Raw genomic sequence first — 27,469 nt, forward strand, 5'->3', positions numbered from 1 at the left:
TCGTGTTCCCGGCGTGTACTACGTTGGTTCTTACGTACGCATGTAGGCGTCTTGCTTAGGGGCGTGTGTGTGTGTGTGTGTGTGTGTGTGTGTGTGTGTGTGTGTGTGTGTGTGTGTGTGTGTGTGTGTGTGTGTGTGTGTGTGTGTGTGTGTGTGTGTGTGTGTGTGTGTGTGTGTGTGTGTGTGTGTGTGTGTGTGTGTGTGTGTGTGTGTGTGTGTGTGTGTGTGTGTGTGTGTGTGTGTGTGTGTGTGTGTGTGTGTGTGTGTGTGTGTGTGTGTGTGTGTGTGTGTGTGTGTGTGTGTGTGTGTGCGCGTGCGCGCGCGCGTGCGCTTTTTTATAGTCTGCGGTTTACGGTAAACGAACCCCCCCCCGAAAAGCCGACGATCCTTTCTTCAGTTCTACGCCGCTGCACCTTGGGTAAAATTCGCCGTTTCAAGGTAGCCACCTGTCGCTTTGGCCGCACTCGCATCTCCGATACTACGTAAACTGTAACTTCGTGTGCGGTCAGGCGCGACGTCAATCCTCTTTTGTTGTAAAGCCATGCTTGCGACCATCCCTCAAGCTCTTGAAGTGTCCTTGACATCAACGGCGCCTTCGAAGAGGTAAAGTTAGGACACAACTGGACGTGTACCGGTTTAGAAGTGATGGGAAAGAGAAGTGGGCGCGCTAGAAGCGTGTAAGTACTACGAGAGAGAAAGACAAACGAAACGAATGCACTGCGGCTGAAAGCTCGAGATAACAACTTTGCCAATGATTCCGTAAACCCCCCCCCACCCTAACCTGAGTCGCTATAATATTTCTTGAACGTCGCTAACAGGAAACGCGATAACAAGAATGGAATGTGAGGTCGAGAGGCCCAGTATGCAGGCTTAGTGTAGACTGCGTGAAGGTAACAAGGTCCGCTGCTTGCGGTGGAAGTCATATGAACCAGTGTTATTTCCTTGTACAATACCGCATTGTTCAAGGAAAGAGGCTGCGTCTATGTTTTCTTTTTTTATTTTTGTACCACGTGGGGCCACACAAATGAAGAGAATCCAAACAGCATGTTCTGCGATATTCCATATCGCTAAGAGCCAAATCCAATCTTACGATAACAGTTTAGTATAATTTTTGTTTTGTGGTGGTGCCGTAGTTCATTTTATTTACTTTTAACATCTCCTGAAGTTTAGCTGGGGATTAACTCCGCTTAAACCTTTTAAGATGAGCGAAAGAAGAGAAAGAAGAAGGGAAACATTGTTTGGCGGTTCAGCATTGAGAGACTGATATAAAGTTTGGCAAAATTTTGAACGTCTTCATTGCATGGCGTACAATTGGAGGTACATATGTCGTCGGTTCGAATCCCATCGTAAACTAACCTCCAAACTTACAAGCAGATGAATGCTAAGTGTTAAGCGAAATGGTATGACAGCTCCCTGAATTCTGCACGAAAATGGTTGCGTCACAATTTTGATATGGAAGAGGGGAAACATGGCTTCATATGGAGGTCCGTTAGACATGCCGTACGAACAAATGGCTTACCAAAAGCAATAGGGGTAAGAGCCCCATACCAGGGGTATTTTTTGTGCATGCCGTCGTCTCACTCGATACTTCGGTGGCTCGGCAAAAGCTGGTGTCACAGTTGCTGTATCGATCAAAGAAGCAGAAGCAAGATTTTTGCTCGGTTCTGACTACTGCATGAGTCCTTTCGCAGTAATATTGTCACAGCCTTAACCGATGGACACGCACAGAACGTTTTTTTTTTCGATACTTGTTCGCAAGAATGTGACTCATTCTGACAAAAAAAAAAAATGATGGAACGACTAGTAATTCCTTCGTATTTGTCTCTTCCATCTCTTCCCTATAAAAAAAGGGATTTCACTTTGCCACCTGTCTTCCGTGCCAGGTGGCTCTTCCGTGTACCGACCGTGGTAAGTGGCAGATGACTGTTCCACATTCAGACACACGGCGAACAGATTTTACTCTCATGGCACGCCTAATACTTTCGCATTAAGAAACTCAGAGGATACGTAATTACCTTTAACTATGGCAGTGCCACAGCATAAGAACCTCCTTCCATGGTGCCCACCCTCTGGATTCTCTCGTACTAGCCACCTCTCGGCCTCCCCTTACTCTAATCTACGAGCAGAGAGATCTTCCTCTTCCCATTTTCCGCCTGCCAACCCTGGCAGGTGGCTCACACATCTTCCATGCACACATCATCCTCGTCTCTCCTAGAACGAGAGCGGGGATTTACTTCCCTGTCTTGGCATGTAGGATATAGAAAACAGAGGGAAATCTACCTGCCAAGTAGCCGCTGCGTCTTTCGCGCGCAAACCTTGGCAAGTAAGGTAGTTCTTTCCGTGGCAGCCACGTTCCCATCTTTCCCTACTCTTCCCAAGAAGAGGAGAGAGGAATTTCCCAGTCTTTACATTGCCACCTGCGAACCATGGTAGGTGGCAGGGAGTAAATGGCTGTTCCTTGTACCAGTCTTGGTAGGTGAGTACCAACCCTGTTTTTCGTTTGCCCTTGAAACTTGGCACTCAGCAGGTTGCATGGCGGCTTTTTATGCGACAGTGATAAAGGTCCCACACTCAAGAAAATCTGAGGTCAGCGTTGTTGGCGTCGGTGTTGCGAGCGAAAAATGACGGGAATGTCTCAGAGAGCGGATGTGGTGGCATGGCTGGGTATTGATTTGTTCTCAGGCTGTTTGACGTTACGAGACCACATGACATGGCCGAGGTGGCGGTAGTTGCACACTCGGGCACCCTCTTGAGATGCTAAAGTGAGATGAGAATCGAACCCGTCGTGACCCGTCGATCCCGTGTCAGACACGCTGCTGCAATGTTACGCAAACACGTTTGTAAGCTTGGTTAAAGCGGGGCTTCGTACCTAGGTCAGATGATCTTTCACAGAATGCTTCCCGCCGCGGTGACTAACGGGTTATGGCGCTCGACTGCTGTGCCCGAGGATGCAAAATCGAATCCCGGCCGCGGCGGCCGATTTTCGGCGGAAACGAAACGCAAGGCGTCTGTGTGATGTGCGATGTCAGTGCATGTTAAAGGACCCCAGGTGGTCGAAATTTCCGGAGCTCTCCACTACGGCGTCTCCTTAGCCTGAGCCACTTCGGGACGTTAACCCTCATACACCAAACCTATGCGAATCCTTTCACGCAATGCGGCCATTCGCGACTGCATGCTAAGGAGTATGTGTGAGAAAATAAAAACACAAATAAAAGATTAGTAATTAAGCGAGCAGCAAAGTGAATGTAAGCGAACGAGGATCCGCAAGAGAAACCTGCAAACAGGAACCATTAACACTGGCGCGTCCTACGCTTAAAGGCGAAGATTGAATGCACAGTTCCCGTTGCCTAGTTGTAATAAATATGAGCAATTGTATGGGCTTTTCTTGATGAACGAGGAATATACATTTGTAGAAATCAGAGAACGCGAGGCCAAGAATGCGAAAATTGCTTCGCAAAGCAAGCTCGCAGAAGTCCGCGTTTAAATGCGTCGAGCAGCTTATGTTGGCCATGCGCAGCCTGAGACGCGAGGCCGCCCGTCCAAGCTCTGGGCGAAGCTCGCAGTGCATACCATAGTACCTGCCGGCAGACCACCGGTAAACCGGCCGAGGCGCGGTCATTTCGGTTTTAATTTCTTCCTCCTTTCCACGCCCTTTTCTCACCCACGCCAAGGGCAATCGACCACTTCCTCTCCATGTGAGCTTCCCGGCTTCCTTTGCCTTTACACTCTCTTCGACTAGAACTCCCGCATCGACGCAAACTTCTTTTACTTTTCCCTCAGCAGCCTTTCCACGACTTAAGTAGGGTGCTTAGAATCTCGGCGTATTCAAGTCTGGAACATACATTATTTTAACAAGGCCAGCAAAAGACAGAGCGCAGTGATAACCGCGCAGTGCTTAATTTCACCTTACTGCTGATGAAAATTGTACTTTACCGACAGCAGCTGAACTAACGGTTAGCTTTAAATGATCGGACCAGTAAGAAATTACGAACAGTTTTCTTAAATCTCAGCGGATGAAATTAACCAGACAACCGGCAGTAAATAACCTCGTTAAAAATTGGATCCACCGAGAACGCCTAATTATTTTAGACAAAGAAAGCGACGTCTGACAGCCTTAAGATTCCCCTTTTAGACCCAAGCAATTGAAAGTACACGTGCTCTTTTTTTTTACAGACAAGGGACCAATTATTACGAAATGTCGCGACTTCCGAACGCTTCATCTGGGGTGGCTGACGTCGCCTTTCAGAAATGCCAAGGTCTCCAGCTCTTCCTATATACCTTCGTGCAATAGTACCTAAAGGTTGCCGGATGATTGATCATTATTCTAACATCTAAAGACGTAGCGCATGGGCGTTAAACACCAGGAGCAACATGATATTTTCGGCTTTTGGTCGAAACCTGCACAGGGTGCCCAATGAGGAGGCATCAATGTTTAAATCGGATCGGCTTAGCGTATACAATCTCCGACGAAATGATTTCAAGTTGCATTTTGTAAATAGAATTTTTGAAGTCCCGGTTATCACATTATTACCTTCCTGTTGTTTTCATGTGCTGTTTGGTAATTTCCATTGCGCACTTGTGTGCGATCCGTCATCGCTGCTTGCATTCACATATATACATATATATTGTCAGGCATGCGAACAGAAGAGAACAAGGAAGTGCAAAAAAAGGCTCTCCGGAATAGAAGTGAAAGAAGAGGAAGCTCACTATATCTTGGTTAGCACATCAGGCTAAGGGGCAGAACCACTTTGTAAACAAACCTTAACATATATGTATATATATACGGGTCTGACTCCGGTCCACCAGCGACTCAGTCGCCGCCTCAGCGGAGAGTCGCCTGAGGTTGAGCCCCTTTCCACCCAGGATCACGCAGCCGCAACTCTCGAGCCACCTCGACATGGCCACTGATCCCAGGCTCTCAGCTCCGATCCTTTGCCACCCGCCGCGAACACCACCATCTTTTCACGGCGACGTCTTCGAAGACGCTAAGGATTGGCTGGCGACCTTCGAGCGAGTGGCTCGGTACAATGGCTGGAGTGACGAGCGAAAGCTCAATAATGTTTACTTCGCCCTAGAAGAGTCTGCGCGTACCTGGTTCAAAAACCACGAGGGCGCCCTTACCACCTGGCAAGCATTTTGCCGTGAACTTTTGACCACCTTCCCCAACGCCGACCGCCGCGAGAAAGCTGAAGCTGACTTCAGTCCAGAAACCAGCGGCCAAATGAAAGTGTGCGCATGTACTGTGAAGACATGATCCGTCTTTTCCAGCGCGCAGACCCCAATATGAAAGAGGAGAAGAAGCTTCGCCACCTCATGCGTGGAGTTAAGTAGGAGCTGTTTGCGGGCCTCGTTCGCAGTCCACCGCGTACCGTTGCTGAATTCCTCGCGGAGGCAACGACCATGGAAACGACGCTCCAACAACGGGCCCGGCAGTACAACCGAGATGTTAGCAGCCTGGCCCAAGATGTTTTTTCGTCGTGCCATGGAGGCGGTGCGGACGCCTTACGTGACCTCATTCGGTCGGTTGTTCGAGAGGAACTCCAACGTTTCCGTCTGCCTCAGAGTGCGCCAGTGACATCACTGACCGAAGTCGTCAGAGATGAAGTACGCGAGGCTGCTCATGAATTCCCGGTCACCAACGTACTGCAGCGCGTCGATGAAATGCCCACGCACACATCCGTTGTTCGTCAGGCAGCTGCCTACGATCCTGTCGCTACCATGCCTCCACAGGTCGACGACAAACGAACGTACGCGTTCGTTGCACGTCAAGCAGCTGCCTGTGGTCCTATTGACCCGACACCGGTGGTTAGCCACATCAGTCCGTATGACGCATCGGCTGAAGCTGTGGGGCCTGTTCCACGCCGTCGCAAGTCGGACGTGTGGCGTACGCGGGACCGCAGGCCAATCTGCTACGACTGCGGGGAGGCCGGTCACCTTTACCGTGCATGCCCGTATCGCCGAGTGGGACTTCGCGGCTTCGGACCCGATGCGCCCTGTCCACGGAACGGCGAACGGCCGCTCGAAATTGAACTCATCTGTTGGCCCGTCAGAGGCCTGGGAGATACAGGCGCTATGACTCAGGATCGTCATCTCCGCTGCGGTACCGTTCCTCAAGCCCTCGCAGAGACGCCAGCAATACTGAGCAGGAAAACTAATTCCAGCGGTCTCCGGAGGCAAGGCCGCTGCTGTCGGAAAAATTGAAGATTCTCCCCCGCCGATACACCGATACGCTGATTTCTTACAGGGGCAGGGCAGCGACAGCATCCGACGCGCTACTTCGGATTTGTGCGTGACACTTGATGGAACTGACACGATCGCTTTACTTGACCCCGGTGCAGACTATTCAGTGATGAGCCACGCCCTCGTCCAGGAATTGAGCAAAGTTGTGACGCCATGGTTGGGCCCTAGCATTCGCAGGGCTGGTGGTCACCTCATTAGCCCGGCCGGAAGGTGCACAGCCCGAATCGGCATCCGCGGTTTCGTCTACGTCGGGGAATTCATTGTCTTGCGCGAATGTCCGGGAGATTTGATTCTGGGGTTCGACTTTATGCAGGCAAACGGTGCTGTGATCGACCTACACGAGGCACAAGTCACATTCTCGACTAAACAGGCAGTGGCACGCTTCGACACCCGCGATCCCTGTAACCATGCTCTGCGTATTGTGGAGGATAATGTCACAGTGCCACCACGGTGCAGTGTCGTATTGCGCGTGCAGAATGACCTATTTCATGACTTTGAGAGCATGGCGGAGGGTCATATCCCGCTGATGCTTGAGAGGGGTCTCATTGTTGCCCGAGGTCTCGTCCACCTACGGGATGGCTGCACTACCGTTCTGCTCACCAACTTTTCGAACGAATTTCAGCACCTCGTCAAAGGCACGGTGATCTCCTTCCTCCAAGACGTCGCGCCGTGTCCACATTTGGGCACCGTGGAAGAACCCCTTCAAGACGACACTGGACCTCGTCACATTCTGCCACCTGTCGAAATAAACACCGAGTTATCGCCGGCTCAGAAGGATCTGCTTTTGGCTGTCTTGGCAGATTTTGCAGACTGCTTCGCAATGTCTTCCAAAGTGGGCCGAACTCTGGTCGCCAAGCACCGTATAATAACAGATGAGACCACGCGTCCGTATGCCAACGCCCATACCGCGTTTCTCCAACGGAACGAGCAGCGATTCAGAGACAGGTCACCGAAATGCTTTCCGATGATGTCATTCAGTCGTCTACAAGCCCGTGGGCTTCGCCGGTTGTTCTCGTCAGAAAGAAGGACAACACTCTGCGGTGGTTCTGTGTCGATTACAGAAAACTTAATCTCGTCACTAAAAAGGACGTTTACCCACTTCCGCGCATAGACGACGCACTCGATCGACTGCGAGATGCCCGATACTTCTCGTCGCTGGACCTAAAAAGTGGGTACTGGCAAATAGAAGTGGATGAGAGAGACCGGGAGAAGACGGCTTTCGTGACACCCGATGGCTTGTATGAGTTTAAGGTGCTACCGTTCGGCCTATGTTCGGCACCTGCCACGTTCCAACGCATGTTGGACACCGTTCTGTCCGGTTTGAAGTGGCAGTCATGTTTGGTTTACCTGGACGATGTCGTCGTATTTTCGACCACCTTCGACCAACACCTAGAAAGGTTACGCCTTGTGTTAAAAGCTCTCCGAGACGCCAACCTGACAATCAAACCAGAGAAATGTCATTTCGGCTTTGAGGATCGAACTTCGCTTCCTTGGTCACGTGGTCAGCGCAAAAGGTGTTCGCCTGGACCCGGAAAAGACAGCTGCCGTTTCTGGTTTTCCGCACCCTACTGACAAGAAAGCTGTTCGACAGTTCTTAGGTTTGTTCTCCTATTACAGACGCTTTGTACGAGACGTTTCGCACATCGCACATCGCAGAACCGCTAACCACACTGACTCGAGATGACATGCCGTTCCTGTGGGAAAGTGAACCAGAGGCCGCTTTCCTTGAGCTTCGCAGCCGCCTACAGAATCCCCCGATACTAGGCCATTTTGACGAAAACGCCGCAACTGACGTTCACACTGATGCCAGTAACGTTGGGGTTGGTGCAGTACTAATTCAGTGGCAAGACGGTGCAGAACGGGTCATCGCTTACGCGAGACGAACACTTACCCGCTCCGAAACTAACTATTCAACAACTGAGAAAGAATGTCTGGCGGTAATATGGGCCCTTAACAAGCTCCGACCATACCTCTATGGCCGACCTTTCCGCGTTATAAGCGACCACCGTTCATTATGCTGGCTCACGAGCCTCAGAAACCCCTCAGGACGATTGGCTAGATGGAGCTTTAGATTACAAGAGTATGACGTAACAGTCGTATACAAATCAGGACGGAAGCATCAGGATGCTGACTGTCTGTCGCGCTCGCCCATCGCCATATGTCCAGAAGAAACGGCCGATGATTTTCCCTTGCTGGGGGCTATTAGTACAACCCAAATGGCGCAGCTGCAGAGAATGGACCCAGAGTTAGCGTCACTCGTCGACTATCTGCAGGGCGTCGACGCCCGTATTCCCCGTGTTTTTCATTGTAGGCTTCAAACGTTCACTCTGCGTGGTAACGTGCTTTACAAGCGAAATTTTGCTAACAGTGAAGCGACGTTTCTCCTTGTTGTGCCCTCCGAGTTGCGCCGAGATATATTGAGTGCCTGTCATGATGAACCCACCGCCGGCCACCTGGGGGTGAGCCGTACACTTGCACGAATTCGTCAAAACGGTACGCAGAGACCGCGTCCCTTGTTAAAGGTACTGCAGCCGAAGTTGCTCAATTTTTCGTTCATAACATTCTCCTACGTCATGGCGCCTCCGCCGTGGTAATCACTGACCGTGGAACAGCTTTTACGGCTCGCCTAATCCGGTTGGTCATGACTCTGACTCACACTAGCCATCGACGTGCGACGGCGTATCACCCTCAGACCAACGGGCTGGTGGAGCGCCTCAATCGCACCCTCACCGACATGATTTCTATGTATGTGGACGCAGAACATCGCACCTGGGATACGATTTTGCCCTATATAACTTTCGCGTACAATACCGCCACTCAAGAGACGACGCGACTGACCCCGTTCCAACTTGTCTTCGGTCGCCAAGTGAGCACGTCGTTGGATGCCATGATGCCAGTTGGTCCTTCTTGCGGCTCTGACACCGAACTTGACGCCGACATCTTTGTTCAGCGTGCTGAGGAAGCGCGGCAACTAGCACGCCTCATAATGCACCGACAATAGGCGAATCACGCTGCTCGGTATAACCTCAGCCGAAGAATCGTCACTTACGAGCCGGGCGACTTCGTCTGAGTGTGGACACCTGTTCGTCATCGCGGCCTATCTGAAAAGTTACTACGCCGATGCTTTGGCCCTTACGAGATTGTTCGCCGTATCAGTGACGTCACCTACGCCGTTGTTCCCGTAGCTTCAGCTCCATCCCGAAGGCCGCAGCGTCCTGAAGTCGTGCACGTGGTTCGGCTGAAGCCCTATCATGATTGTGCATGACTGAACTTTTCGTCAACGCCGCTGGGTCCTTGTGACACTTTTGTGCACCATTTCGCTAACTTCTTCCTGGTAGCACCGCGTCGCATCGAGTCGATGCTACAGAGGAGGGGGGCAGTGATACAAACTATAGTCGACGACGAATCGGAGTCAATCAGTGGCTAGTTGGCGTAGACGATGAAGTGGTTGCTGGTTGGCGTAGACGACGAAGTTGGTTGCCTGGAACCGCGCTCAGACCGCTGCTCGGACCGCTCTCGGACTTCGGCAGTCTTCTAGGCTCAGGGCCTTGCCTGGACGTTTGGCGCAATACCCGTTACAATATATATATATATATATATATATATATATATATATATATATATATATATATATATATATATATATATATATATATATATATATATATATATATATATATATTTGTGAACGTCAGAGATATTTTTAGGTTTTTTTCTTAGATTTTAGCCCGTTGTCTGTAATAAATATGTATCCATGTACATTTCACAATAAATTAATTTCATTATTTTAAAAAGTAAGCGGAGTCCATAGGAAAATGCTCTCAATTGAAAGCTGTTCGTCGCTATGGGGAGCATCGCCCACTGCATAATCAGCCACCTTAAAATTTACCTAGAGTGGTGGTGTGCTAATAGGAAAGCTTTATTAAGTTGTCGTGAGATGCGTCTTGTTTAGGCGTTTCCGTCGAGGTTCCTTAATGTGGCAGCTTTGTTTTTATAAATTAAACCAAAGCAGTCGAAATATGCAAAATACCCTGTTAGATGGCATCTGGCGCCTCATAGCGTGCCAGTATCACAGCGCTTGTAAGCCCGTTACGATTCAAAATACTTCAATCTGACATAAGCAACGGTGCCAGCACGCCACGTCGGTGGATTCATGTGCGAGCTGTCAGAAGATTATTTTGTTTTTTTCGCAACATTAGGGACTTTTTTTATGTTTTAACTTATCTGGAAAACTCGAATGTAAACATGTTTAGTAAATGTTTATACCCGGGTCTTCGTAATGAGGGCCAACAATTTCTTACTACCACGTGAGCGTTGTATGCAGTGTCTAAAGTATGTATTTAATGTCACCTGCTTGTTTAAGCACTCACAAAATTAACAAAAAAAAAAAGAGCTAAGTACTAATAGCTACTACACATTGCGTCTAAAAATACTGAATTTGTTCTAATTGTCTACAAAACGCCTGCCACTTCAATGTTTGGTTAATGTTAACCGGAATATCAAGTGAAAAATGAAAAAAAAAAAAAAATTTTCATCACTCCTTTTTGCGATGCCATAAGTGTAATAACAGGCAAGCGCCATACTTAGTAGGCGCTTAGCATACAAACAATAGGAGCACTAGAATGGTAAACATGTAGAAGGAAAGGAAGGAGAAACTTAAATAGTGGTAGCAAATTTGCAATGCGCGCAAAACCCTGCGCAGTGCATATTTGTGGATGAGACCAGAACACACACACACACACACACGCACAAAAAAAAAATCTTGAAAAAGACGTCAAGGAGCTTACTTTTCACGGTGAGGAAGACAAGCTTGCTCAGGTCTTCGCCGAAGCCGTTGGATGCCTTGCACAGGTAGTAGCCTGACTCCTCAGGCTCAAGTTGGTGGATGGAGAGAGTGCCGTTGGGAAACAAGCCGTACTTGTGGCTGTTGTACAGAGGCAGGAACTCCTCTCGGGTGGAGTCTGCGAAAGAGGGAACTAGTGTCACTGACAAACAGCGCATTTTGTGTTTTGTTTTCTAAGATAAGATTAAAGTGAGAGAATCGTGCTTGGTGAGCACATGTCATTCGCCTAGTTGGTTGGCGGCTCACTTCAGAGCTCAATTCCCAGAAAATGCGCCCCACTCGTAAACATAATCTGTGACTCATTATACTGAAACGCCCAGCAGTTGCTATAACAATCAATCAATCAATCAATCAATCAATCAATCAATCAATCAATCAATCAATCAATCAATCAATCAATCAATCAATCAATCAATCAATCAATCAATCAATCAATCAATCAATCAATCAATCTTTATTTAATGTGCTTAGGAACAACCATGTGGTCTTCGTGCTGCACCACAAATAAAAAAAGAAACAAAAATGAAAATGCACAAACAAGTTTACACGCACACAGCGAACACAAAAGAAGAAATAAATAACAGATGAAATGAAACTGAGACGAAAAGTATCACGGAAAGAAAGAAATCAATGAGTAGCATCACTTATATACACAGCGAGAGAATTGTTGAGCACATCACGAAATAAAAAAAATAAATAAAAGAACGATAGAAAGAGAGACAAACAGCAAATAACTAACATTGATTATAGTAATATAGAAATATACATAAAATAAACAACCATTCCAGGCGCAACAAGTGCGTGGTACTTAAAACACAGGCTAGAAATACAGATTAATACAATAAAGAAATAGAATTGAACACGGGACAGTAAGATTCGAATATAAAGTTTAAAGTTGAAATATAAGTAAGAAACGGATAAAAAGCAGTTCAAGATAAGACAGCATTGAACAGGAGAAAAAGCAAAAAGTGGAGTAAATACAATATTTTAGGCTAGAAAGTGGGAGTTATATGTGATAAAGTACTATTTAGAATACAACGCTACGAACATCCAATGTAAATGAACAAAGCGAGTTTTGGAGGATGTCAAGGTGAGGACAAAAAGATTTAAATAACCACTGCATTCTCTCCAGAGGGGAATGGGAATGAAGAGACGGAGAAACTTGAAATGGTCTGAATTCCCTCATGCTCTTTCGCGGAACGCGCAGTAGGATGTACTCTAAGAGCTGAGGGCACATAATGTGGCCATGAAGGAGTTTGTACAGGAAAATGATAACTCTGATACGACGGCAGTGAAGAGAAGGAAGATTCAGTTGGGTGATCCTGGCGGAGCGAGAGGAGGAAGTTGCGCAGGGAAAGCGATAATGAAATATCCGTAAAAACTTTTTGTACTCTGTCAACCTTGTCCAAGTTCGATTCGCAAGTGCCATCCCAAACAACCGACGCGTACTCCAAGAGCGGCAAGCATATGTACAGGTACAGTTTTAAGGACGGAAGTGGAGTACGGTACTCTCTCGAAAGTCTGCAAACGAATCCGAGTGTGCGCATAGCCCGCTGAGCAATGCGTTTAGTATGAGAGGAGAACCTGAGGGTGCGGTCAAAAAGTACACCAAGGTCATTAATTTCGTAAACCCTGTCCAACAGCACAGAATTCACAGAATAATGGTAGAGAAAGCTATATGTTTTACGAGTAAATGACACAACCCTAGTTTTGGAAGAATTGAGGGTAAGTCGATTCTTCGCACACCAGTCAGAAAAAGCAGATATGTCTGATTGGAACAACAAGCAATCTTGAAAAGAATGTATTACCTTCAATATTTTTATATCATCGGCATAAAGAAGAAACGAGGAGTCATTAAACATCGTTAATAAAAATGGAAAAGAGAAGCGGGCCTAGTACAGAACCCTGAGGAACTCCACTGGTTGCAGGGTAAACGAAATAGGCCTGTCCATTGACACTGACAAAGCAGAAGCGATCAAGGAGATAGTTGCGTAGGATGGCAACGAGTGAGGCTTCGACGCCAGAGAGTAGAAGTTTTTCAAGAAGTAGTGAGCGAGTAACAACGTCGAAAGCTTTGCTCATATCACAGTACACAGTGTCAACCTGACCTCTCTGAAGGACTGCTGCAGAGGCATACGTCATAAACGTGACTAGGTTGGTAGAAGTAGAGCGATCCGACATGAAGCCATGTTGATTCGGTACTATGGTATGTTGAGGTGGAAGGAAAGTACGTTGTGCAAAGCTCATTCGAAAAGCTTAGAGGTTGCACATAGAAGAGAAATCGTACGATAATTGGAAACATCAGATTTTTTTCAAGCCTAGAAACACGCGTGGCATTTTCCACATGCGAGGAAAGGCAGCATTTTTTGAACAGTTAATAAATATGGCAGTCAGTACTAGTATAAAGATATAATTGAAGGCTTTTATTATGGCGGCTGGAATGCCATCAGGTCCAGAGACAAAGATGGTCTCAGACGCTTAAGAGTCTCAGTTATAAACTCCTCGTCAAAGAGAACGGAATTAGATAGTGCACCAGATGGGAGGAAAACGGAATCACAATGTGGATGTTTGTATAATAATAATAATAATAATAATAATAATAATAATAATAATAATAATAATAATAATAATAATAATAATAATAATAATAATAATAATAATAATAATAATAATAATAATAATAATAATAATAATAATAATAATCGGAGGCGGTATGGAGTCGATCTGCGAGCAAATGTATAGCTCGCGAGGTTTCTTTCAGGCCTGGGACATATTCATGAGGAACGAGGCATTTGCATGAGCGTAAGATAGCAGCAGTGTTGAGTCCGACATGGACTTTTTCCCTTGCATGCCCTCATCAAATCAGCTTTAGCACTGACAATTTGCGTCGCTGTGAATACGAAATATAGCTTCCACGCTTCATGGGATGTGGAAATCGGTAACTCCGTTCTTAAGGCCATACATCTAGCAATGCATCAAAGAGCCCTAGCATAAGCTTTACCATTTGTTCGGTACCATGAAACTTTGACTGTAACGATTAATTATTCTCGCCGCCCTTTAAAGGTGACATTTCCAAGGTACGTCGGACCGTCTCTAGTACAGCGGGTGGGACTGATAGCGGTGAGCAGCGTTCGTTACCGGAAGCGATCATCCAGGTGATGATGGGCTGCGGCGTTCCAGACGCGCTGCACTGGAGCTGCACGTTGCGACCCTGCACCACGGCGGCGCTTTCAGGCTCCACATCCCACTTTGGAGGCTCTGCACAAGGGCGGGCCAAAGAGGCACCACAAGGGAGAGAAGGAAGAGAAAGAAAGAGCACGATTTAGAATCTCGAGTGAGACACCAACGTGTGAGCTTACTCCTCACACGTTCAAAGCAAGTGACTCCGAATGCAGGGACCATCGTTTAAAAGCAGGGAAGTTAAACCTCCTATTTCTGTTAATCAGTTATTATCGCTCTTATGAAGAGCATATAAAAGGAAACTCTGCCCTTCATACATGTGTAGTTTTTTCGTCCGTTGTCAGCAGTTAGACATAGAGTGTAGTCAAGCTTGTGTAAATTGTGGAGGGGACCCAAACGAAAGGCTTCGTGCAAAATGAAGAGGTTGTTCAGAAAGGTAATACTGTGACAGGTAATTTCAAAGTAAAGACGCGCCATTCCTATTTCCCAACAGTGCAACGCAGGTCCATTTGGTAATTTGACACACACTCTGGCTTTTCTCTTAATTTATAAACAGTTTCCACAGGAAGTGTCTAGTTATTTCACACTTGGTTAGAAACCCGCATTGAAGAGTAAACAAAGGCGGAGATGCGTTCTTAACACCACATTCGGCTGCTGCATTCTCGAACGTTACGATGAGTAGGTAGGAAACGTTAAAACTCAATATTAAGGCTGCAGAAGATGGAACTACATAATATTCCCAGTACGAGGCTCATTTTAATGCATCTTACGCACATCTGCCGGATGTAACCATTTACTATATACACCAGGCTGCGACTCAACTTGAGTGACGCGTGAGAACGTGACGCCATACTTGAAGCAAGCTTCCCGAGAGCGCATCAGCTGTGAAGCCGAGTAATCTTCACCAGATACTGCACCTCTCAGCGTTACTTTCCGATGACAAAGCGGAACATTCCACCCAGGACGCTACGAAATGACCATTTCTGGCCTGAATGTCTCCAGCCAGAATCAGCAGAGCAAGAAAAAAAAAAAAAGAAGAAAAAATCCTGAGATGGTTGCACCATACTTTCGAGGCCAACTGGGCACTCTTTAGGATTTCTTTTCTAAGAGCTCCGCCCAAGCACTGATTTCGGTGAAAGGCTATGCTTTTGAGAAAAGCTGCGATGGCATCATCCAGCGTTGTTCAGAGCGCACTCCGTCGGTGCGCGGGTCCGCCAAACACCAGCGGCGTCGCGCGATCTCCCATGGGACACGTTCAAGCGCGGCGTGTAATCACGCCCAAGCCACACCAGCAGGTCGGCCGTCGGCGCACCGAGGCCGAAGCGTGGTGTTCTGGGCGTCGTTAAAGAAAGCAAGAGAGACCCGGTCCTGGAACGGAACCGGAGCAGCCCCAGGGTCATTAACTTAATCCGACGGCGTCCGGAGTGCTCGCCGGGGAACCCGTCAGCGAGCTAGGCCAACGGAGGCATGCGCCGGTGTGGGAGTGGTTGCAGCAAGGCGGCTGGCCTCTCTTTCGCCATCCCTCCTTCCAGATGGCTAGCGAGAGTGCCCCGGAATTGCACTGCACCCTTTAACTTGCCTCTTTGCTTTTATTTCTGTTCGCTAATTTGTGCGTGCTGTTGGTTTAGAAGCGAATAACGCGACCTTAAGGAATACCCAGCTGTCACAGCGTTAGGAACGTCAAACGAGCGAGGACTTCAGCGCTTCTCATCTCTCCGTGCAGCTTTCATATGGCTTTGAGCGCGTAATACGTATCTGAGTGCTGTGCGCACGGATGCCAGGGTATTTGGGGTCCTATCGTCAAGCCGGTAATTGTGAAGACGAAATAAGACACACCTGGCTTTTTTCCCCCTGTATTTGTTTAAAATTCTGTTAATTAGAACTGATGCCAATCACAGCAATCTTTTTCAAGAAGCGGGAATTTTCTCGCCTAATTTCGTAAAGAAGTTCATCGCGAAATGCGCGTGCTGAGTGGCGCGTATCTTATCGTTTTTTTTTTTTTTTGCTTTTTTCGCGCAGATTCAATACGTGAAGTTCTAAAGGAGATCTGACAAGCTTCTCTATTGCTATTCAGAAAATTTCAGTGGCTTCTCCTGATATTCCCTAACATAAAAAAAAAATTAACGGGGGGAGGGGGGGGGGGGGGAGGGACATTACAAACAGCGCCAGTTTGGACATGCAGCAAACTTTGAACGTCGTTGTCAGCACTTTGCTTTCCATAACCTTTTCTTTCTCTCTTTTCTCCAAACGTGTGTTTTCTTCTTTCCCCTGTTTCGTAGCCTAGGCGCACACGCTACATCGACTAGCGCTTCAAGCGAAGCCGGCAGCCTTCGTCGTCAGTCTCGCCGCACGTCAGCGCCGCTCGCGACAGAAAGGTTTATGAGCCCTGGCTGCAGGCCCAGTTGAGCGCTTTCTCGGAGGCCACCTTGTCTTCATCTGGGTGCGCGTTTCTGCCTGTGTTTATGCAGCTGCCATCATCGCAGGCTGTCGCAGACGAGAAAGCGGCGCGAGCGAGCTCCCGGGATGCCCCCCCTTCTTACACCTCCTTTCCCTGCTCTTTCCCCACATTCGCGTTGTCCGCGCTTTCGTCTTCTTCTGCGTCACGCGAGGGCGAATGTGCGCCTCTTTCTCTTCGGCCCTTCAAGCCGCCTTCCTCTCAACCTGCCGCCCAAGGCGCATTGTCTCCAGCTGTCTTGTCACAGCGGCGCAGGCAAAGCAAAGAACGCCGCGACAAGCACGTACTCGAGCAGCTGCGTGCGTGCTTAGCGCAATCCGAAAGGGTAACAGCGCGAATGCAGCGTCGCACAGTAGGACGTCTTTCGAGGCACCTCAAGGTACGCGTCTAGCCGCGATATTCGTATGTTAGCATTGGGTGGAGAAAAACCTCATAGGAAGGCTGCCTGTCACCGTCGTTAGGGTGCACTGTTGTAAAAGGCTGCAGAAAACCGCAACTCTTCAGAGCCGTGAGGTGGTTTGAAGAAAAGAGAAGAACGTAATAAAGAAAGAGCGACGTACTGAAGAGTAGTTAGTAGATGCGTAGCCTGAGTATACCGTGCAAATAAAAATAAGTAAGATCGGTAACGCCGTTTAACTCAAGGAGAGCTCCTAGCAGCAACATCTGGATCGAGCCCCAGGGGGCAAGGAAGTAAGCTGGCGCATCCGAAAGAAGACGACAGTCGTTGCCGGCGTCTCTCCAAATCATGTCGTTGGCAAAACACGAACTCGTTGTAAGTCAGGGAAGTAATAAAACTGAAAACTGGCCGCTCATTGGAGGAGCTGGAGAGCTCACAAGAGCAGTAAAGCGCCATCCATACCGCTAAAAACGGTATGAAGACTTTCAGAAAGCCGGAAAGTACCCTAGCTGCACACGCGTAACCTCAGGGAAACACGACAGACTCGCGTCAGCTCAGATAACCGAAGTAAGTTAGGGACGTGTTTGCCAAGATGTTTTTCGTGAGACGAATATACCAGCGGTGCTGATTAAGACTGCAAACGCCATGGCATGCTGATACACCCTGTGTTTACATAGTGGCTATAACGTTCTTCTTCTGTGCTTGAGGATGGGGCTTCAAAACTAAGCGCTGTGACTGCATTTCGATGACGGGGAGACGCCGGAGACGCCCTTCAGGTCTGCGATGTCAGTGCATGTTAAAAAAAAAAAGCAAAAACGTCAGGTGGTCGAAACCAACGCGGTGCGTACCACTGCATCATCTTTCGTAACCGAAAGTGGAGCTTTACCTGAAAGATATCCCAGCGTTTCAATACACGGTTAAAAACGAAACGTAACCGAGATGCCTGACATGATCGGGAACAGCTTTCCCGCTCTGAAGATATGCCAGAAGTTTAAGCGTTATCTATAGAAAGCGTCTGATTCTTATCAGTTCTATCAGTAAATGAAATCAGGGCACTACTTCGCACTTGTCGTTGTCGTTGCCGACAGCAGCCTTGACAAAGTTGTATACGTCCTGCATTGCGTTATGTTTTTTATTGCACTAGCAGGTCGCACTATTCTTGAACTGACATCCGGTGCTTGAGTTACTTAAACGTACAGGTAAAGTCAATTTAGAAGTAAACGCGGGAGCCTATGGCGATGCAGGCCAACAGAGCTCCTGTGGTCATTTGAACACTGGAGACAGTCCCCGCCGCAAGCATGCCCATTTTCTTTTCTTATTTGATCTTTATTTCACCAGTACAACTGGGGTCTTTTTTCTCTTTAACAGTACCTCGCGACCGCTGACTGCTCGGCGCTGCTGCGCCGGAAGACCTAGGAGATGACCAGGCAAGTGAGGACAAAGTCATGTTCACAATTGCTGCTGCTGCAGCGAGCCCCGTCTCCTAGGCTGTTCCGAGTAGTGCGACGCAGCCCCTCTCCACAATTGGCTAGCATACATCGGCGTCCCAAGAAGCTGTCGCGATTTAATATTGTACACTGCATATAGTGCTGATAATATCTGTAAAGAACCCACGTTTGCAAATAAACAACATAGCATGCCCAAAAACTATTTGCAATCGTTACCTTGGCAACAAATGTCGAATGCATGATATATAGCCGCACTAATAAATTTCAAAATAAACCTCCTCCAGACGGTACTCAAAAATGGAACGGGTGGGGGGGGGGGGGGGGGGGCAAGTAGAATACTTGGAACGTGCTCCGCCGCGATGGTGCCGTGGATGGGGCACTCGACTGCTATGCCCAAGGATGCGTGATCTAATCCCAGCGGCTGGGATTAGAATAATGCGCTCTCAAAATATGAGAACTCGGACAATAAACTTGATTCGAGGGATTGCTTCAGACGAAGCAGAACAACCAAGCAGACGGCACTCGCTTGAGCATGCATGTTCCGCAGGGACCATATGTGTGCGGTGAAAGACAAACGTGCTATCAAGACGGACAAGAAAGCTGTGTTGACAGATGAGCTGGACACTGAACTGCGAAATAGTCGAACAGAGTAAGTCCTTGAAATATTGTCGCCGAAATTAAGTATTCAACCTTGACTGTTGGTAAACGTTACAAACTCAGAAGAAGTCAATAACAGCGGTTGAAGGTAGAAGTTGGTCAAACTTTGCCGTAAAATTGAGTTGCGAGTAGGGCATGCGTCGTTGTGTTCGTTGTTATCGTCTGCACGCTATTTAAAATGGAGACCAAGTTACTTCTCATGGAAGGTTGTATTATTCGAAAACCATACTGCCGCTTATAGCAATCGCTCATCATAAATTGAGCACTGACAAATGAAAATCGCTTATGTATGGCAATAATTGCGAAGAAACGCAGTATAAGATACAAGACCGGCTATTGACCCATTAGCTGTTATGTCGGTTTATGCTAGTCTTCGGCTATGATGCACACCAGCTGCTCAATTAAATATCTCGAAAATGTGACCCGCAGCCTAATGCTAATACAATCGCGGCTCGACAGGTAACCGGTTAGCTGTCGAGCCGCAGATATGCGTCGGCATATCTGTTGTCACTGTCCGCTCTCTAACCACAGAATTGCGAAATGTATCATGCCATTCGCACCGGCATCAGTGCGACGTACAACGGCGACTGGTATATTTTACGGCACCTGAATGGAAGAGCAATACAGGCGGCCGTAGTAGTGTTGTCTGAACACATGTTCGCGGCACAACGCGCAGGATGCCATTCTGGCTCCTCAACCAGGCAGGGGAAAAAAAAAAAAAAAAAGGCGAAGACATAATAAAGCGGACGCGACCAACTGACTCGTTTTTTAAAGTCTAAAAGGACAGGCGAGCCATCATTTGTGCCCTTGGAGCATAGATAAATCAGCAATCTGGCGGCGAATTTGGCAAAGATAGGCGAGGCGCAAGCTCTACAGGAGAGTTTCTAACAGTACGCGAGTTTCGAACCAGTCATCTTCATTGCAATTGTAATTTGACAGTAAATGTAGGGTTCTGATGGAAGCCAGCAGCAGATTTAAGGTACAGGGTCGTTCACTTCCAATGTGAACACGGTTCTGAGCCGTCTGCGCTCCTCAGGTCTCCTCCCACGGGGGCCTGAAAAACTATTTAGCAGGCTCGGTGAGAGCCATAGGCAGATGTTCCGACTTTTCCATCTGCTACTGCACGTCCTTGCCTCGCTTCGGCCTTTAGCAACTGTAGCTCGCTCTCTGTAGCAGACGACGAAGTTGGAGCGACCGCATATGGCTCTCACCGCGCCTGCGCCATATAATTTCCCAGGCGCCCGTGAAAGGCACTCCGCGAGACACAGGTTTCTCGGAAAAATTATCAAGCTGCAAGAGAACGAGGCTGTACACTACTTAGCAGAATCATAAAAGTTACCGCTGTTCGTAAATGCGGTGCACAGCATGTGTACAGGTGTGGACACAAGTAAACGAGCACGTTTTTTTTTAAAATTAGAATAACGCCTTCCGCATTGAAGATAAAGAACCATTATTTATCCAAGTGAGAGCGCACTGGCGTCTATATACTATCAGTTTGCACACAGCGCGACTGCCAGTTTCAATCACAGAACGCTTGAAAGATTCTAGAAGGAAGTAGCGTGCTTCGTTTACTTTTGTCCGCACCCGTACATCTGACAGCAGGCACGCTCTATACGACAGAAGAACGAGTATTTAGAGGGTAGGTTAGCCATCAACAACGAAGCGTACTCGTAGTTCATTATTTCACTGTAAGTTCAGCCAGAGCCATGGCTCAGACGCTCTCATTCCTCTTTGGTGTAAAACTACTGAATCTCGTGCATTATCCGAGTAGCTTGTCGAACTTACCGTTTACACGAAGCAAGGCCGAGTAGGCAGTGGTCGCCGCCTGGTTTTTCACCACGCACGTATAGTTGCCCGAGTGCTGGAGCTGCAGACTGTCGGTAGACAGCATGCTGTAGTCCCGCTCGTTGTGTACATTCAGCGCGGCCTGCGAGCTGGGCGCGCCGTTTTCAGCAACGGGCACGCCATCCTTGAGCCACGTAAATATGAACGGTGGGTCTCCCTGGACTACTGTGCAGAAGACCTTGATGCGCATCCCCACTTGCATGTCCTTGCGGAACTCGTAGTGCGAGATGACCGGAGGCTCTGCACAAGAAGAATGAATGAGCGACACGTCGCCAATGTTCGGGCAAATACTTAATTGCAAGCTATACACGGGAAGTAGCTGACGCATTAGCAAACTGCACGGACTCGAGCAAAAATCTGTTTTAGGTGTGTAACATTTCTCTGAAACGAAATCGATGAAATGTGGTTCATAGCGGTTTGAGTGTTGGGAAATGATTGACCGGCTATTTCACGAGAGGTAATTCCTCTCGTGAAGAAGCGGAGGCCGAAGGGCGATGAGGTTCATCGAAAAAGTTTGCTTTGCTGCAATGGGAGCAGGGAACAGATAATATAAACAGGGCGGAAAACACTTCGTAAGGTAGGCTAGCACGCAAAAATGTTAGCCGACGACTATTGGGGCGCTCCTGTGACATTGCAGAATAATTGTACTCACAAGGAGACGCAGGTGCTCGAATATTCTTTCCAAACACAGGGGCACAGTCAGCGGCATAGCGTCGTCTAGTACAGTCGTGAACAGAATAAATGCGGGCGACGCTCAGGCTGTTAGACTGTGCCTTTGAATCGCTTAAAGAAACACTGAGGCAGTTTCAAAGTCTGCTACTACTCTATATTGTGAAAGTAGATTATTTGTTGATCACGTCTATGAAGTTATTTTTTGGATTCCTCCCTTCCCTTGCGGTGTGGTTCAGGTGTCCACAGAACAACTGTGACAGATACCGCGCCTTCCTTTTCCTTTGAACCAATTGTATATCATATTATGCATAAAACACAGGCATAATCGACGATTGGAAACGCGCTATTCAAACCTCCCGCGCCTCGCACGGCTGCTGTAGAGGAGGACAGCGGAGAGAGAACCCTCTCGCATGCCGTCCGATGTGACGTCACTTCCAGCAGCCGAAATAATTCAGAATCAACTGAAAGAGCTTTCGGCGTGCACTATTACTCGTCTTGAGTACTTTGTGGACGTACAAAATCACGTCAGCTTAGTCTTGTTCTGCTGCTCTGCACGCGTTCGGATGCACGACTACCTTTGACCGCAACACCGTCGTCTTCCATCATTTCTCCCAATGCAAAACATTCGCATTGCAATGAGACCATCCCGTCTTCTCTAAAGGAAACGTATTTTTCTCGAAGCATTTTCGTGACTGTGACTACTTGCAGAGTTTGTCCCTAATGCGATCTCTATAGGCCTGTGCCAGAAAGGCTGAACCACGACGCGGTTCCTTCGATTCTGTCGCACAAAAGAGTCGATCATGTCAGTCAACATTCCCAAGAACCGTGTTTACTAAAAGGAGGAAAAGGGAGGTAAAGGCTTGTACTCCTGATTGCAATTCCATAACTTTCTGACTGTTCAGGTCTCATTTGCATGTCCAATAAAACGTTCTACTCGGCGAGTTGGTTCATCGTAGAAAAGGAATACCCTTAGCGCGAAACAACTAGGAAACGACGACGACAGAACCAATTCAGACAGATCACATTAAAAAATTCAGATATGTTGATTGCAAGGTTGGAATTATTTATGAAATGCCTCTCACTTGCTAATTAGTGTGTGTCAGGCAATATAGACGTTGTTTGAATATCCGCTTACGGGAATATGAAAGGCGCCTTTAGCAGGGGACCGAAACGAACTCGGTTGTTCGTTGTGAGGCATTTGATGGGCTAGGGACATGAGCGCCTTTGCTAAAACAGAAACGGGTAATCGGAACAGGCAATGACAGATATTGCGGCTGTTGACTGAGGAGCTCCACATCAGAAAGAATTCTCTCTCTTACCTCTTAAGAGGTCTGGTTGTGTCAGCAGCCCTTCGGTGAAGCTGTACTCTTACAAGTATTTAGATAAGGCTATCTGACGAAGGTGTGTGATCGAGAGCCCTCTTTGGCACGTGCGCAGTTTCTGTACTTGAAAAGCGTGTATAAAATTTGCTGTTTCTTCGGCAAATTTCGAAAAAAAAAATTATCTTGAGAGTAGCGCTCTTTCTTGTCTACGTCTTCTATCCTCGTCCTTTCCTAATTGTTTCGCGCTCAAACTATTCCTTTCGTATGTTCAGTTCACGGAGTGTAATTTCGTCGATGGGACGGCAGTAATCATCAGCGCGCGTTTGTACATGCGTGTCTCGTTTTCTTGCGCAAGGATACACGTAACGGATTTTGTGCCGCGGCGCACAACTTGTCAGCCGCACGCACTGATGTTTCTTTTCGAACGAGCATATGATTAAGAAGAGCGCACGGTTGTGTCGCAGGTTTTGATGGCTTTGTGAGATCCTTTCCGCCACGGCACGTGCCTGACATACTCGTGAAACTCCTGCGCGAGCCTTATTAAAAGATAAAGCATGTACCGCTCAGCTGAGTATGGGAGCATCCAGGTCTGGAGCGCTCCAGGGGAATTGGCCCGATGCGCCCAATCAAGTAATCATCCAAGTTGCTCATATGTGGCATTATGATTTTGTACCCGTTGCTGCCTCGTCATGAAAAACATTCGCCCGATTCGCGCGAAAACATTTTACAAAGTTATGTCTTGTTTAGGGAGGCAAATTTATGGCTTGGTTTGGTTTATGGGGTTTAAAGTCGCAAAGCGACGCAGGCTGTGAGAGACACCATAGTGGAGGGCTCCAGAAATTTTGATCACCCGGGGTTCTTTGACGTGCACCGACATCGCACAGCACGCGGGCGCCTACTGACTGCGCACCGCGGCGGGGTGGATGCAAATTAAGTGAGAACGAGGCTATTATAAGAAAACATATTTGAAAACATGGTTTTCTCATGACGTTATGCGTGCGGTAGAGATGCGGTGCAGTTGCAGCTTGGCTTTTGACACACGTCAGCCGTTGATTCACTAAATTTATACCATAAGAATACGAATAGGGAAGGGTTCCCTACGCCTGCTCAGTGTGTCATGACTCAAGCAGCTCTCTGCGAAGATTTGAATTGGTCTCCAGAACAATAGCTCCGTCAATGTCTCGCATGAATCGCAGAGCTCGGCAACCGCGCTTCGCTCACTTATCTGATTGCAGCCTTGTACTGTTTCGTCCCTTCTCTAAAATGTTTCGTTTCTCCAACGTACGATGTCGGGAACTCGGCATGAAATGCAGTACACCTCGCCTTGGGCCTTTTTTCCTGAACAGTTATTTCTCGGGTGGGGCAGGAGGTGTGTGATGGTAGCCGGCGATTTGTGAATTGTTCGCTGTCCTTCCTTCCCATGAATATGCGCGCCAATGTTTCGCTGAGGGTCATGTAGTCTCTGATAATTATGACATGCACTGCTCTGACATGCACTGCTTTTTAAAATTGCTCGCTCTTCACAACTGCAAGTTTTCATGCAAAGGCGGTACAAGCTGATGGTTGACCTCCGCTCTCCACAACGAAGATTCTGCGTCGTTTGTGCACGCATCTGGTACGGACACATATGGTGAAACCCCCGATGTTCACTCAAGCGGAAATAATGTGCCATGATCACTTTTACAAAGCCGTGGAGAGCTGCGATCAGCATGCAGCGGCAACGCCAGAACCGCATCGCCAGGTTCCCAGGTCCTCGGAATGTCGGCATGCGACGTTTTGGCCAATCACAGGCGGCGGCGCGACCCGCGGTGAACGCCGTGGCACCTGCTGCGTGTTTCTGCTAAAACAAAACAAAAAAAAAGGCTATTTCTGCGTTTTTCTATACCCAAATTCAATCTGATATTCGAGTTAGCAGCACGAAAATCTGTTGGTTGTTGCTGAAAGCTCTATTTTCGCAAAAAAAAAAAAATAATAATAATAATTAGTGCTCCAGTGTTCCTTTAAGGGAAATAGAAGGGTCTTCATGCATGAGCGCACAAGTGGCATTTTCTTGCAAATTAGTCAAGCAACTGGTAATTTCCGCTAGGTAACACGTGAGAACAGTTTGACGGCCGAAGCGTGGAACATATCCTGTCCGCTACTGTAGCTATCAGCAGCCTTAAGGATGAGGTATACCATCGGCTAAAACAGACCTTTATATGAAGGTATGACATTTCTTAGACTCTCACAGGCGCCATCACACAAGCGATTTTTCTCTGCAGAAACATCCGAGCTCTTCAAAAAGGAATGCAGTTCAAGCGTCGGAATGATGACAGAAATTTCTCTCCTTCCGTATTTTGATATTTAGGTGTGAGCGTGTTCCCCCAAACCATTGTTGGAATGTTATGAAGATATGGCAAGCTGCCCAGAGTTTATACGTTTCCAAATGAGACTATTCAGATAGTTAGAAGCAAACTATAAGCAGCGAACAATCGGCGTTTCCCCACGCCCGTTATGTAACCAGGTGGACACAAAGTGAAGAATGATTGCTGTCGTCAGCATCCTAAGCATCTTTGATACGCTAATTTTTGTTTCCATTAAAAATGAGCATTTTACAATAAATATTTTAGGCCTTATGGGCGACTTTTTGGCGGTGTTCCAGCCCCAAATAACAGGGGTTGATATCTTGCAAGAATGAGCAAAAATTCATACAAAGTCTCTTAATTGATGGATATATCGGAATATCGAAGTGCACGACTTGTCAAGTAAACACTCCAAGAATTGTGGAAATTTCGAAGGTGCAAGTTACGCTTGAAAAAAAAAAAAAAAAGAATGGATGATACTTCTGGTGGCAAAATGCATCTGCACAAAAATGGCGAACGGCTTGTTATCCCAGCCACTGTTTTGAGAAATATTATTTATCTCGATCACTGTTTGGCACAAAAGACACCTTATTGGCGGCGCGAATGATCCTAAATTCCCCCCCTCCCCCCCCCCCCCCTCAAAGAAAGAAATCACTTCTAGGTGTAGCTCACTTTTAGTATTAACTGCGAGGTCGTTTCATACACAGGTATGTGCATCGCGCACGTTAAATGGCTAACTAAAATGGGCTTTTGAGCGGCTTCAGGTATAGACTGCCTTTTATATTCCAGGCTGAGGGGGCGGTAGTATTTCTAGACTATATGTGGTAAGGTTTCTGCAACCTCTCTATGCTCTGGTATGTTATATTTCAATGTTTCGCCTCATTCTGTCAAAATACACTTCCAAGGCGGTGGCGATTGACGCGAAACTCCTCTTCAATATGACGCCGCTGTCGGCCATTTATTTTGATTTCGCTGTCCGAAAGCGTAACAACCATCTCTTCCCTTGTAACTTTACGTCACTGGTAGATGAAATGCTATACGCAACAGCTACGCCACGTTGGGAGGAGTTCTGAGCCCATACTGACCTTCTTATGTGGTCAATTAGGCCATTGATACCGACAATTACCCTATATAAATGTGTCCCTCTGGTTTCATAATATACGTGAAAGAATCCTTTTTACCTAACTGCTATCGTCTGTATTTAAAATATCCCCGATTGAAAATATATTTTCAAGCACTCTGCATAAATATTCGTCATGCTGACAGGAAATCCACCTTGTGTAAGCTTGTTTCGGCTGGTAACGACAACAAATTATCGCACGCTATTTTTTGCTATGGCGTCCCTTGAGTCTTAACTAAGCGCCCACCAAAACTAGATTACAAGTATTATCACCGTGAATTGTTGGAGAACGTTACATGCCTCACGCAAATGGAATGAACCAGCCTTTAAAACTAATATACAAATGCGCAATACAGCCCTCGATGAGAGGTTGCATATTTCATTTCACAGGCACCATGAATCCTCATAGTCGACAGATGTTAAGCGACTCCATTCATGATTTTACGCTGAAATTCCATTTTTGTGAAATCAAGGAACTTATTTTAAAACAGTGACTCAAGCGGAACGGCGTATAGTGCTGTGTAAAATATACTGACAATTCTTAAAATAATTATGCTGAGTTTAGTGCAAATGAATCTTCTGTGTTGCCTCGGTTTCGCCAACATGAGCAAAATGTGTTGGACAATATATCTAAGGATTGTTATTCGTACACTTTGAGCTGTTAAACTGAGTGCCATGTTTTTCTTGAACAGTAAAATTTAAAAAAAAATTGCATGAGCTGTGTCAGTAAATGCGGGAGGTTGAATCGTTTTAATTGCCCCGCCGGGGTGGTACAGTGGTAAGACGCCCGACTACTGTGCCGGAGTACCCGGGTTCGACCTTGACCTCGGCGGCTGCGTTTCGATGGAGGCGAAACTAAGAGGCGTCCGTGTGCTGTGCGATGTCAGCGCACGTTAAAGATCCCCAGGTGGTCCAAATTACTCCGTAGCCCTCCACTACGGCTCCTCT

At 47.3% G+C, this 27,469-nt stretch overlaps 1 protein-coding gene across 1 annotated transcript in view; it reads right to left on the minus strand.

The window, feature by feature from the left end:
• The window catches only part of LOC146204259 (cell adhesion molecule Dscam1-like), a 541,302-nt gene that overhangs the window by 176,502 nt on the left and 337,331 nt on the right, over nucleotides 1-27,469 (minus strand). The window contains exons 4-6 of the mRNA XM_084589211.1: nucleotides 21,006-21,305; nucleotides 14,222-14,341; nucleotides 11,028-11,201 (exon numbers count right to left, since the gene is read on the minus strand). Of these exons, the coding sequence (XP_084445337.1) occupies nucleotides 11,028-11,201; nucleotides 14,222-14,341; nucleotides 21,006-21,305 (594 nt within the window). The remainder of the gene's footprint in view (nucleotides 1-11,027; nucleotides 11,202-14,221; nucleotides 14,342-21,005; nucleotides 21,306-27,469) is intronic.

Source organism: Amblyomma maculatum, chromosome 1 (genome assembly GCF_055883805.1).
Source record: "Amblyomma maculatum isolate TAMU_Amacu chromosome 1, ASM5588380v1, whole genome shotgun sequence".
Classification (NCBI taxonomy): Eukaryota; Metazoa; Arthropoda; class Arachnida; order Ixodida; family Ixodidae; genus Amblyomma; species Amblyomma maculatum.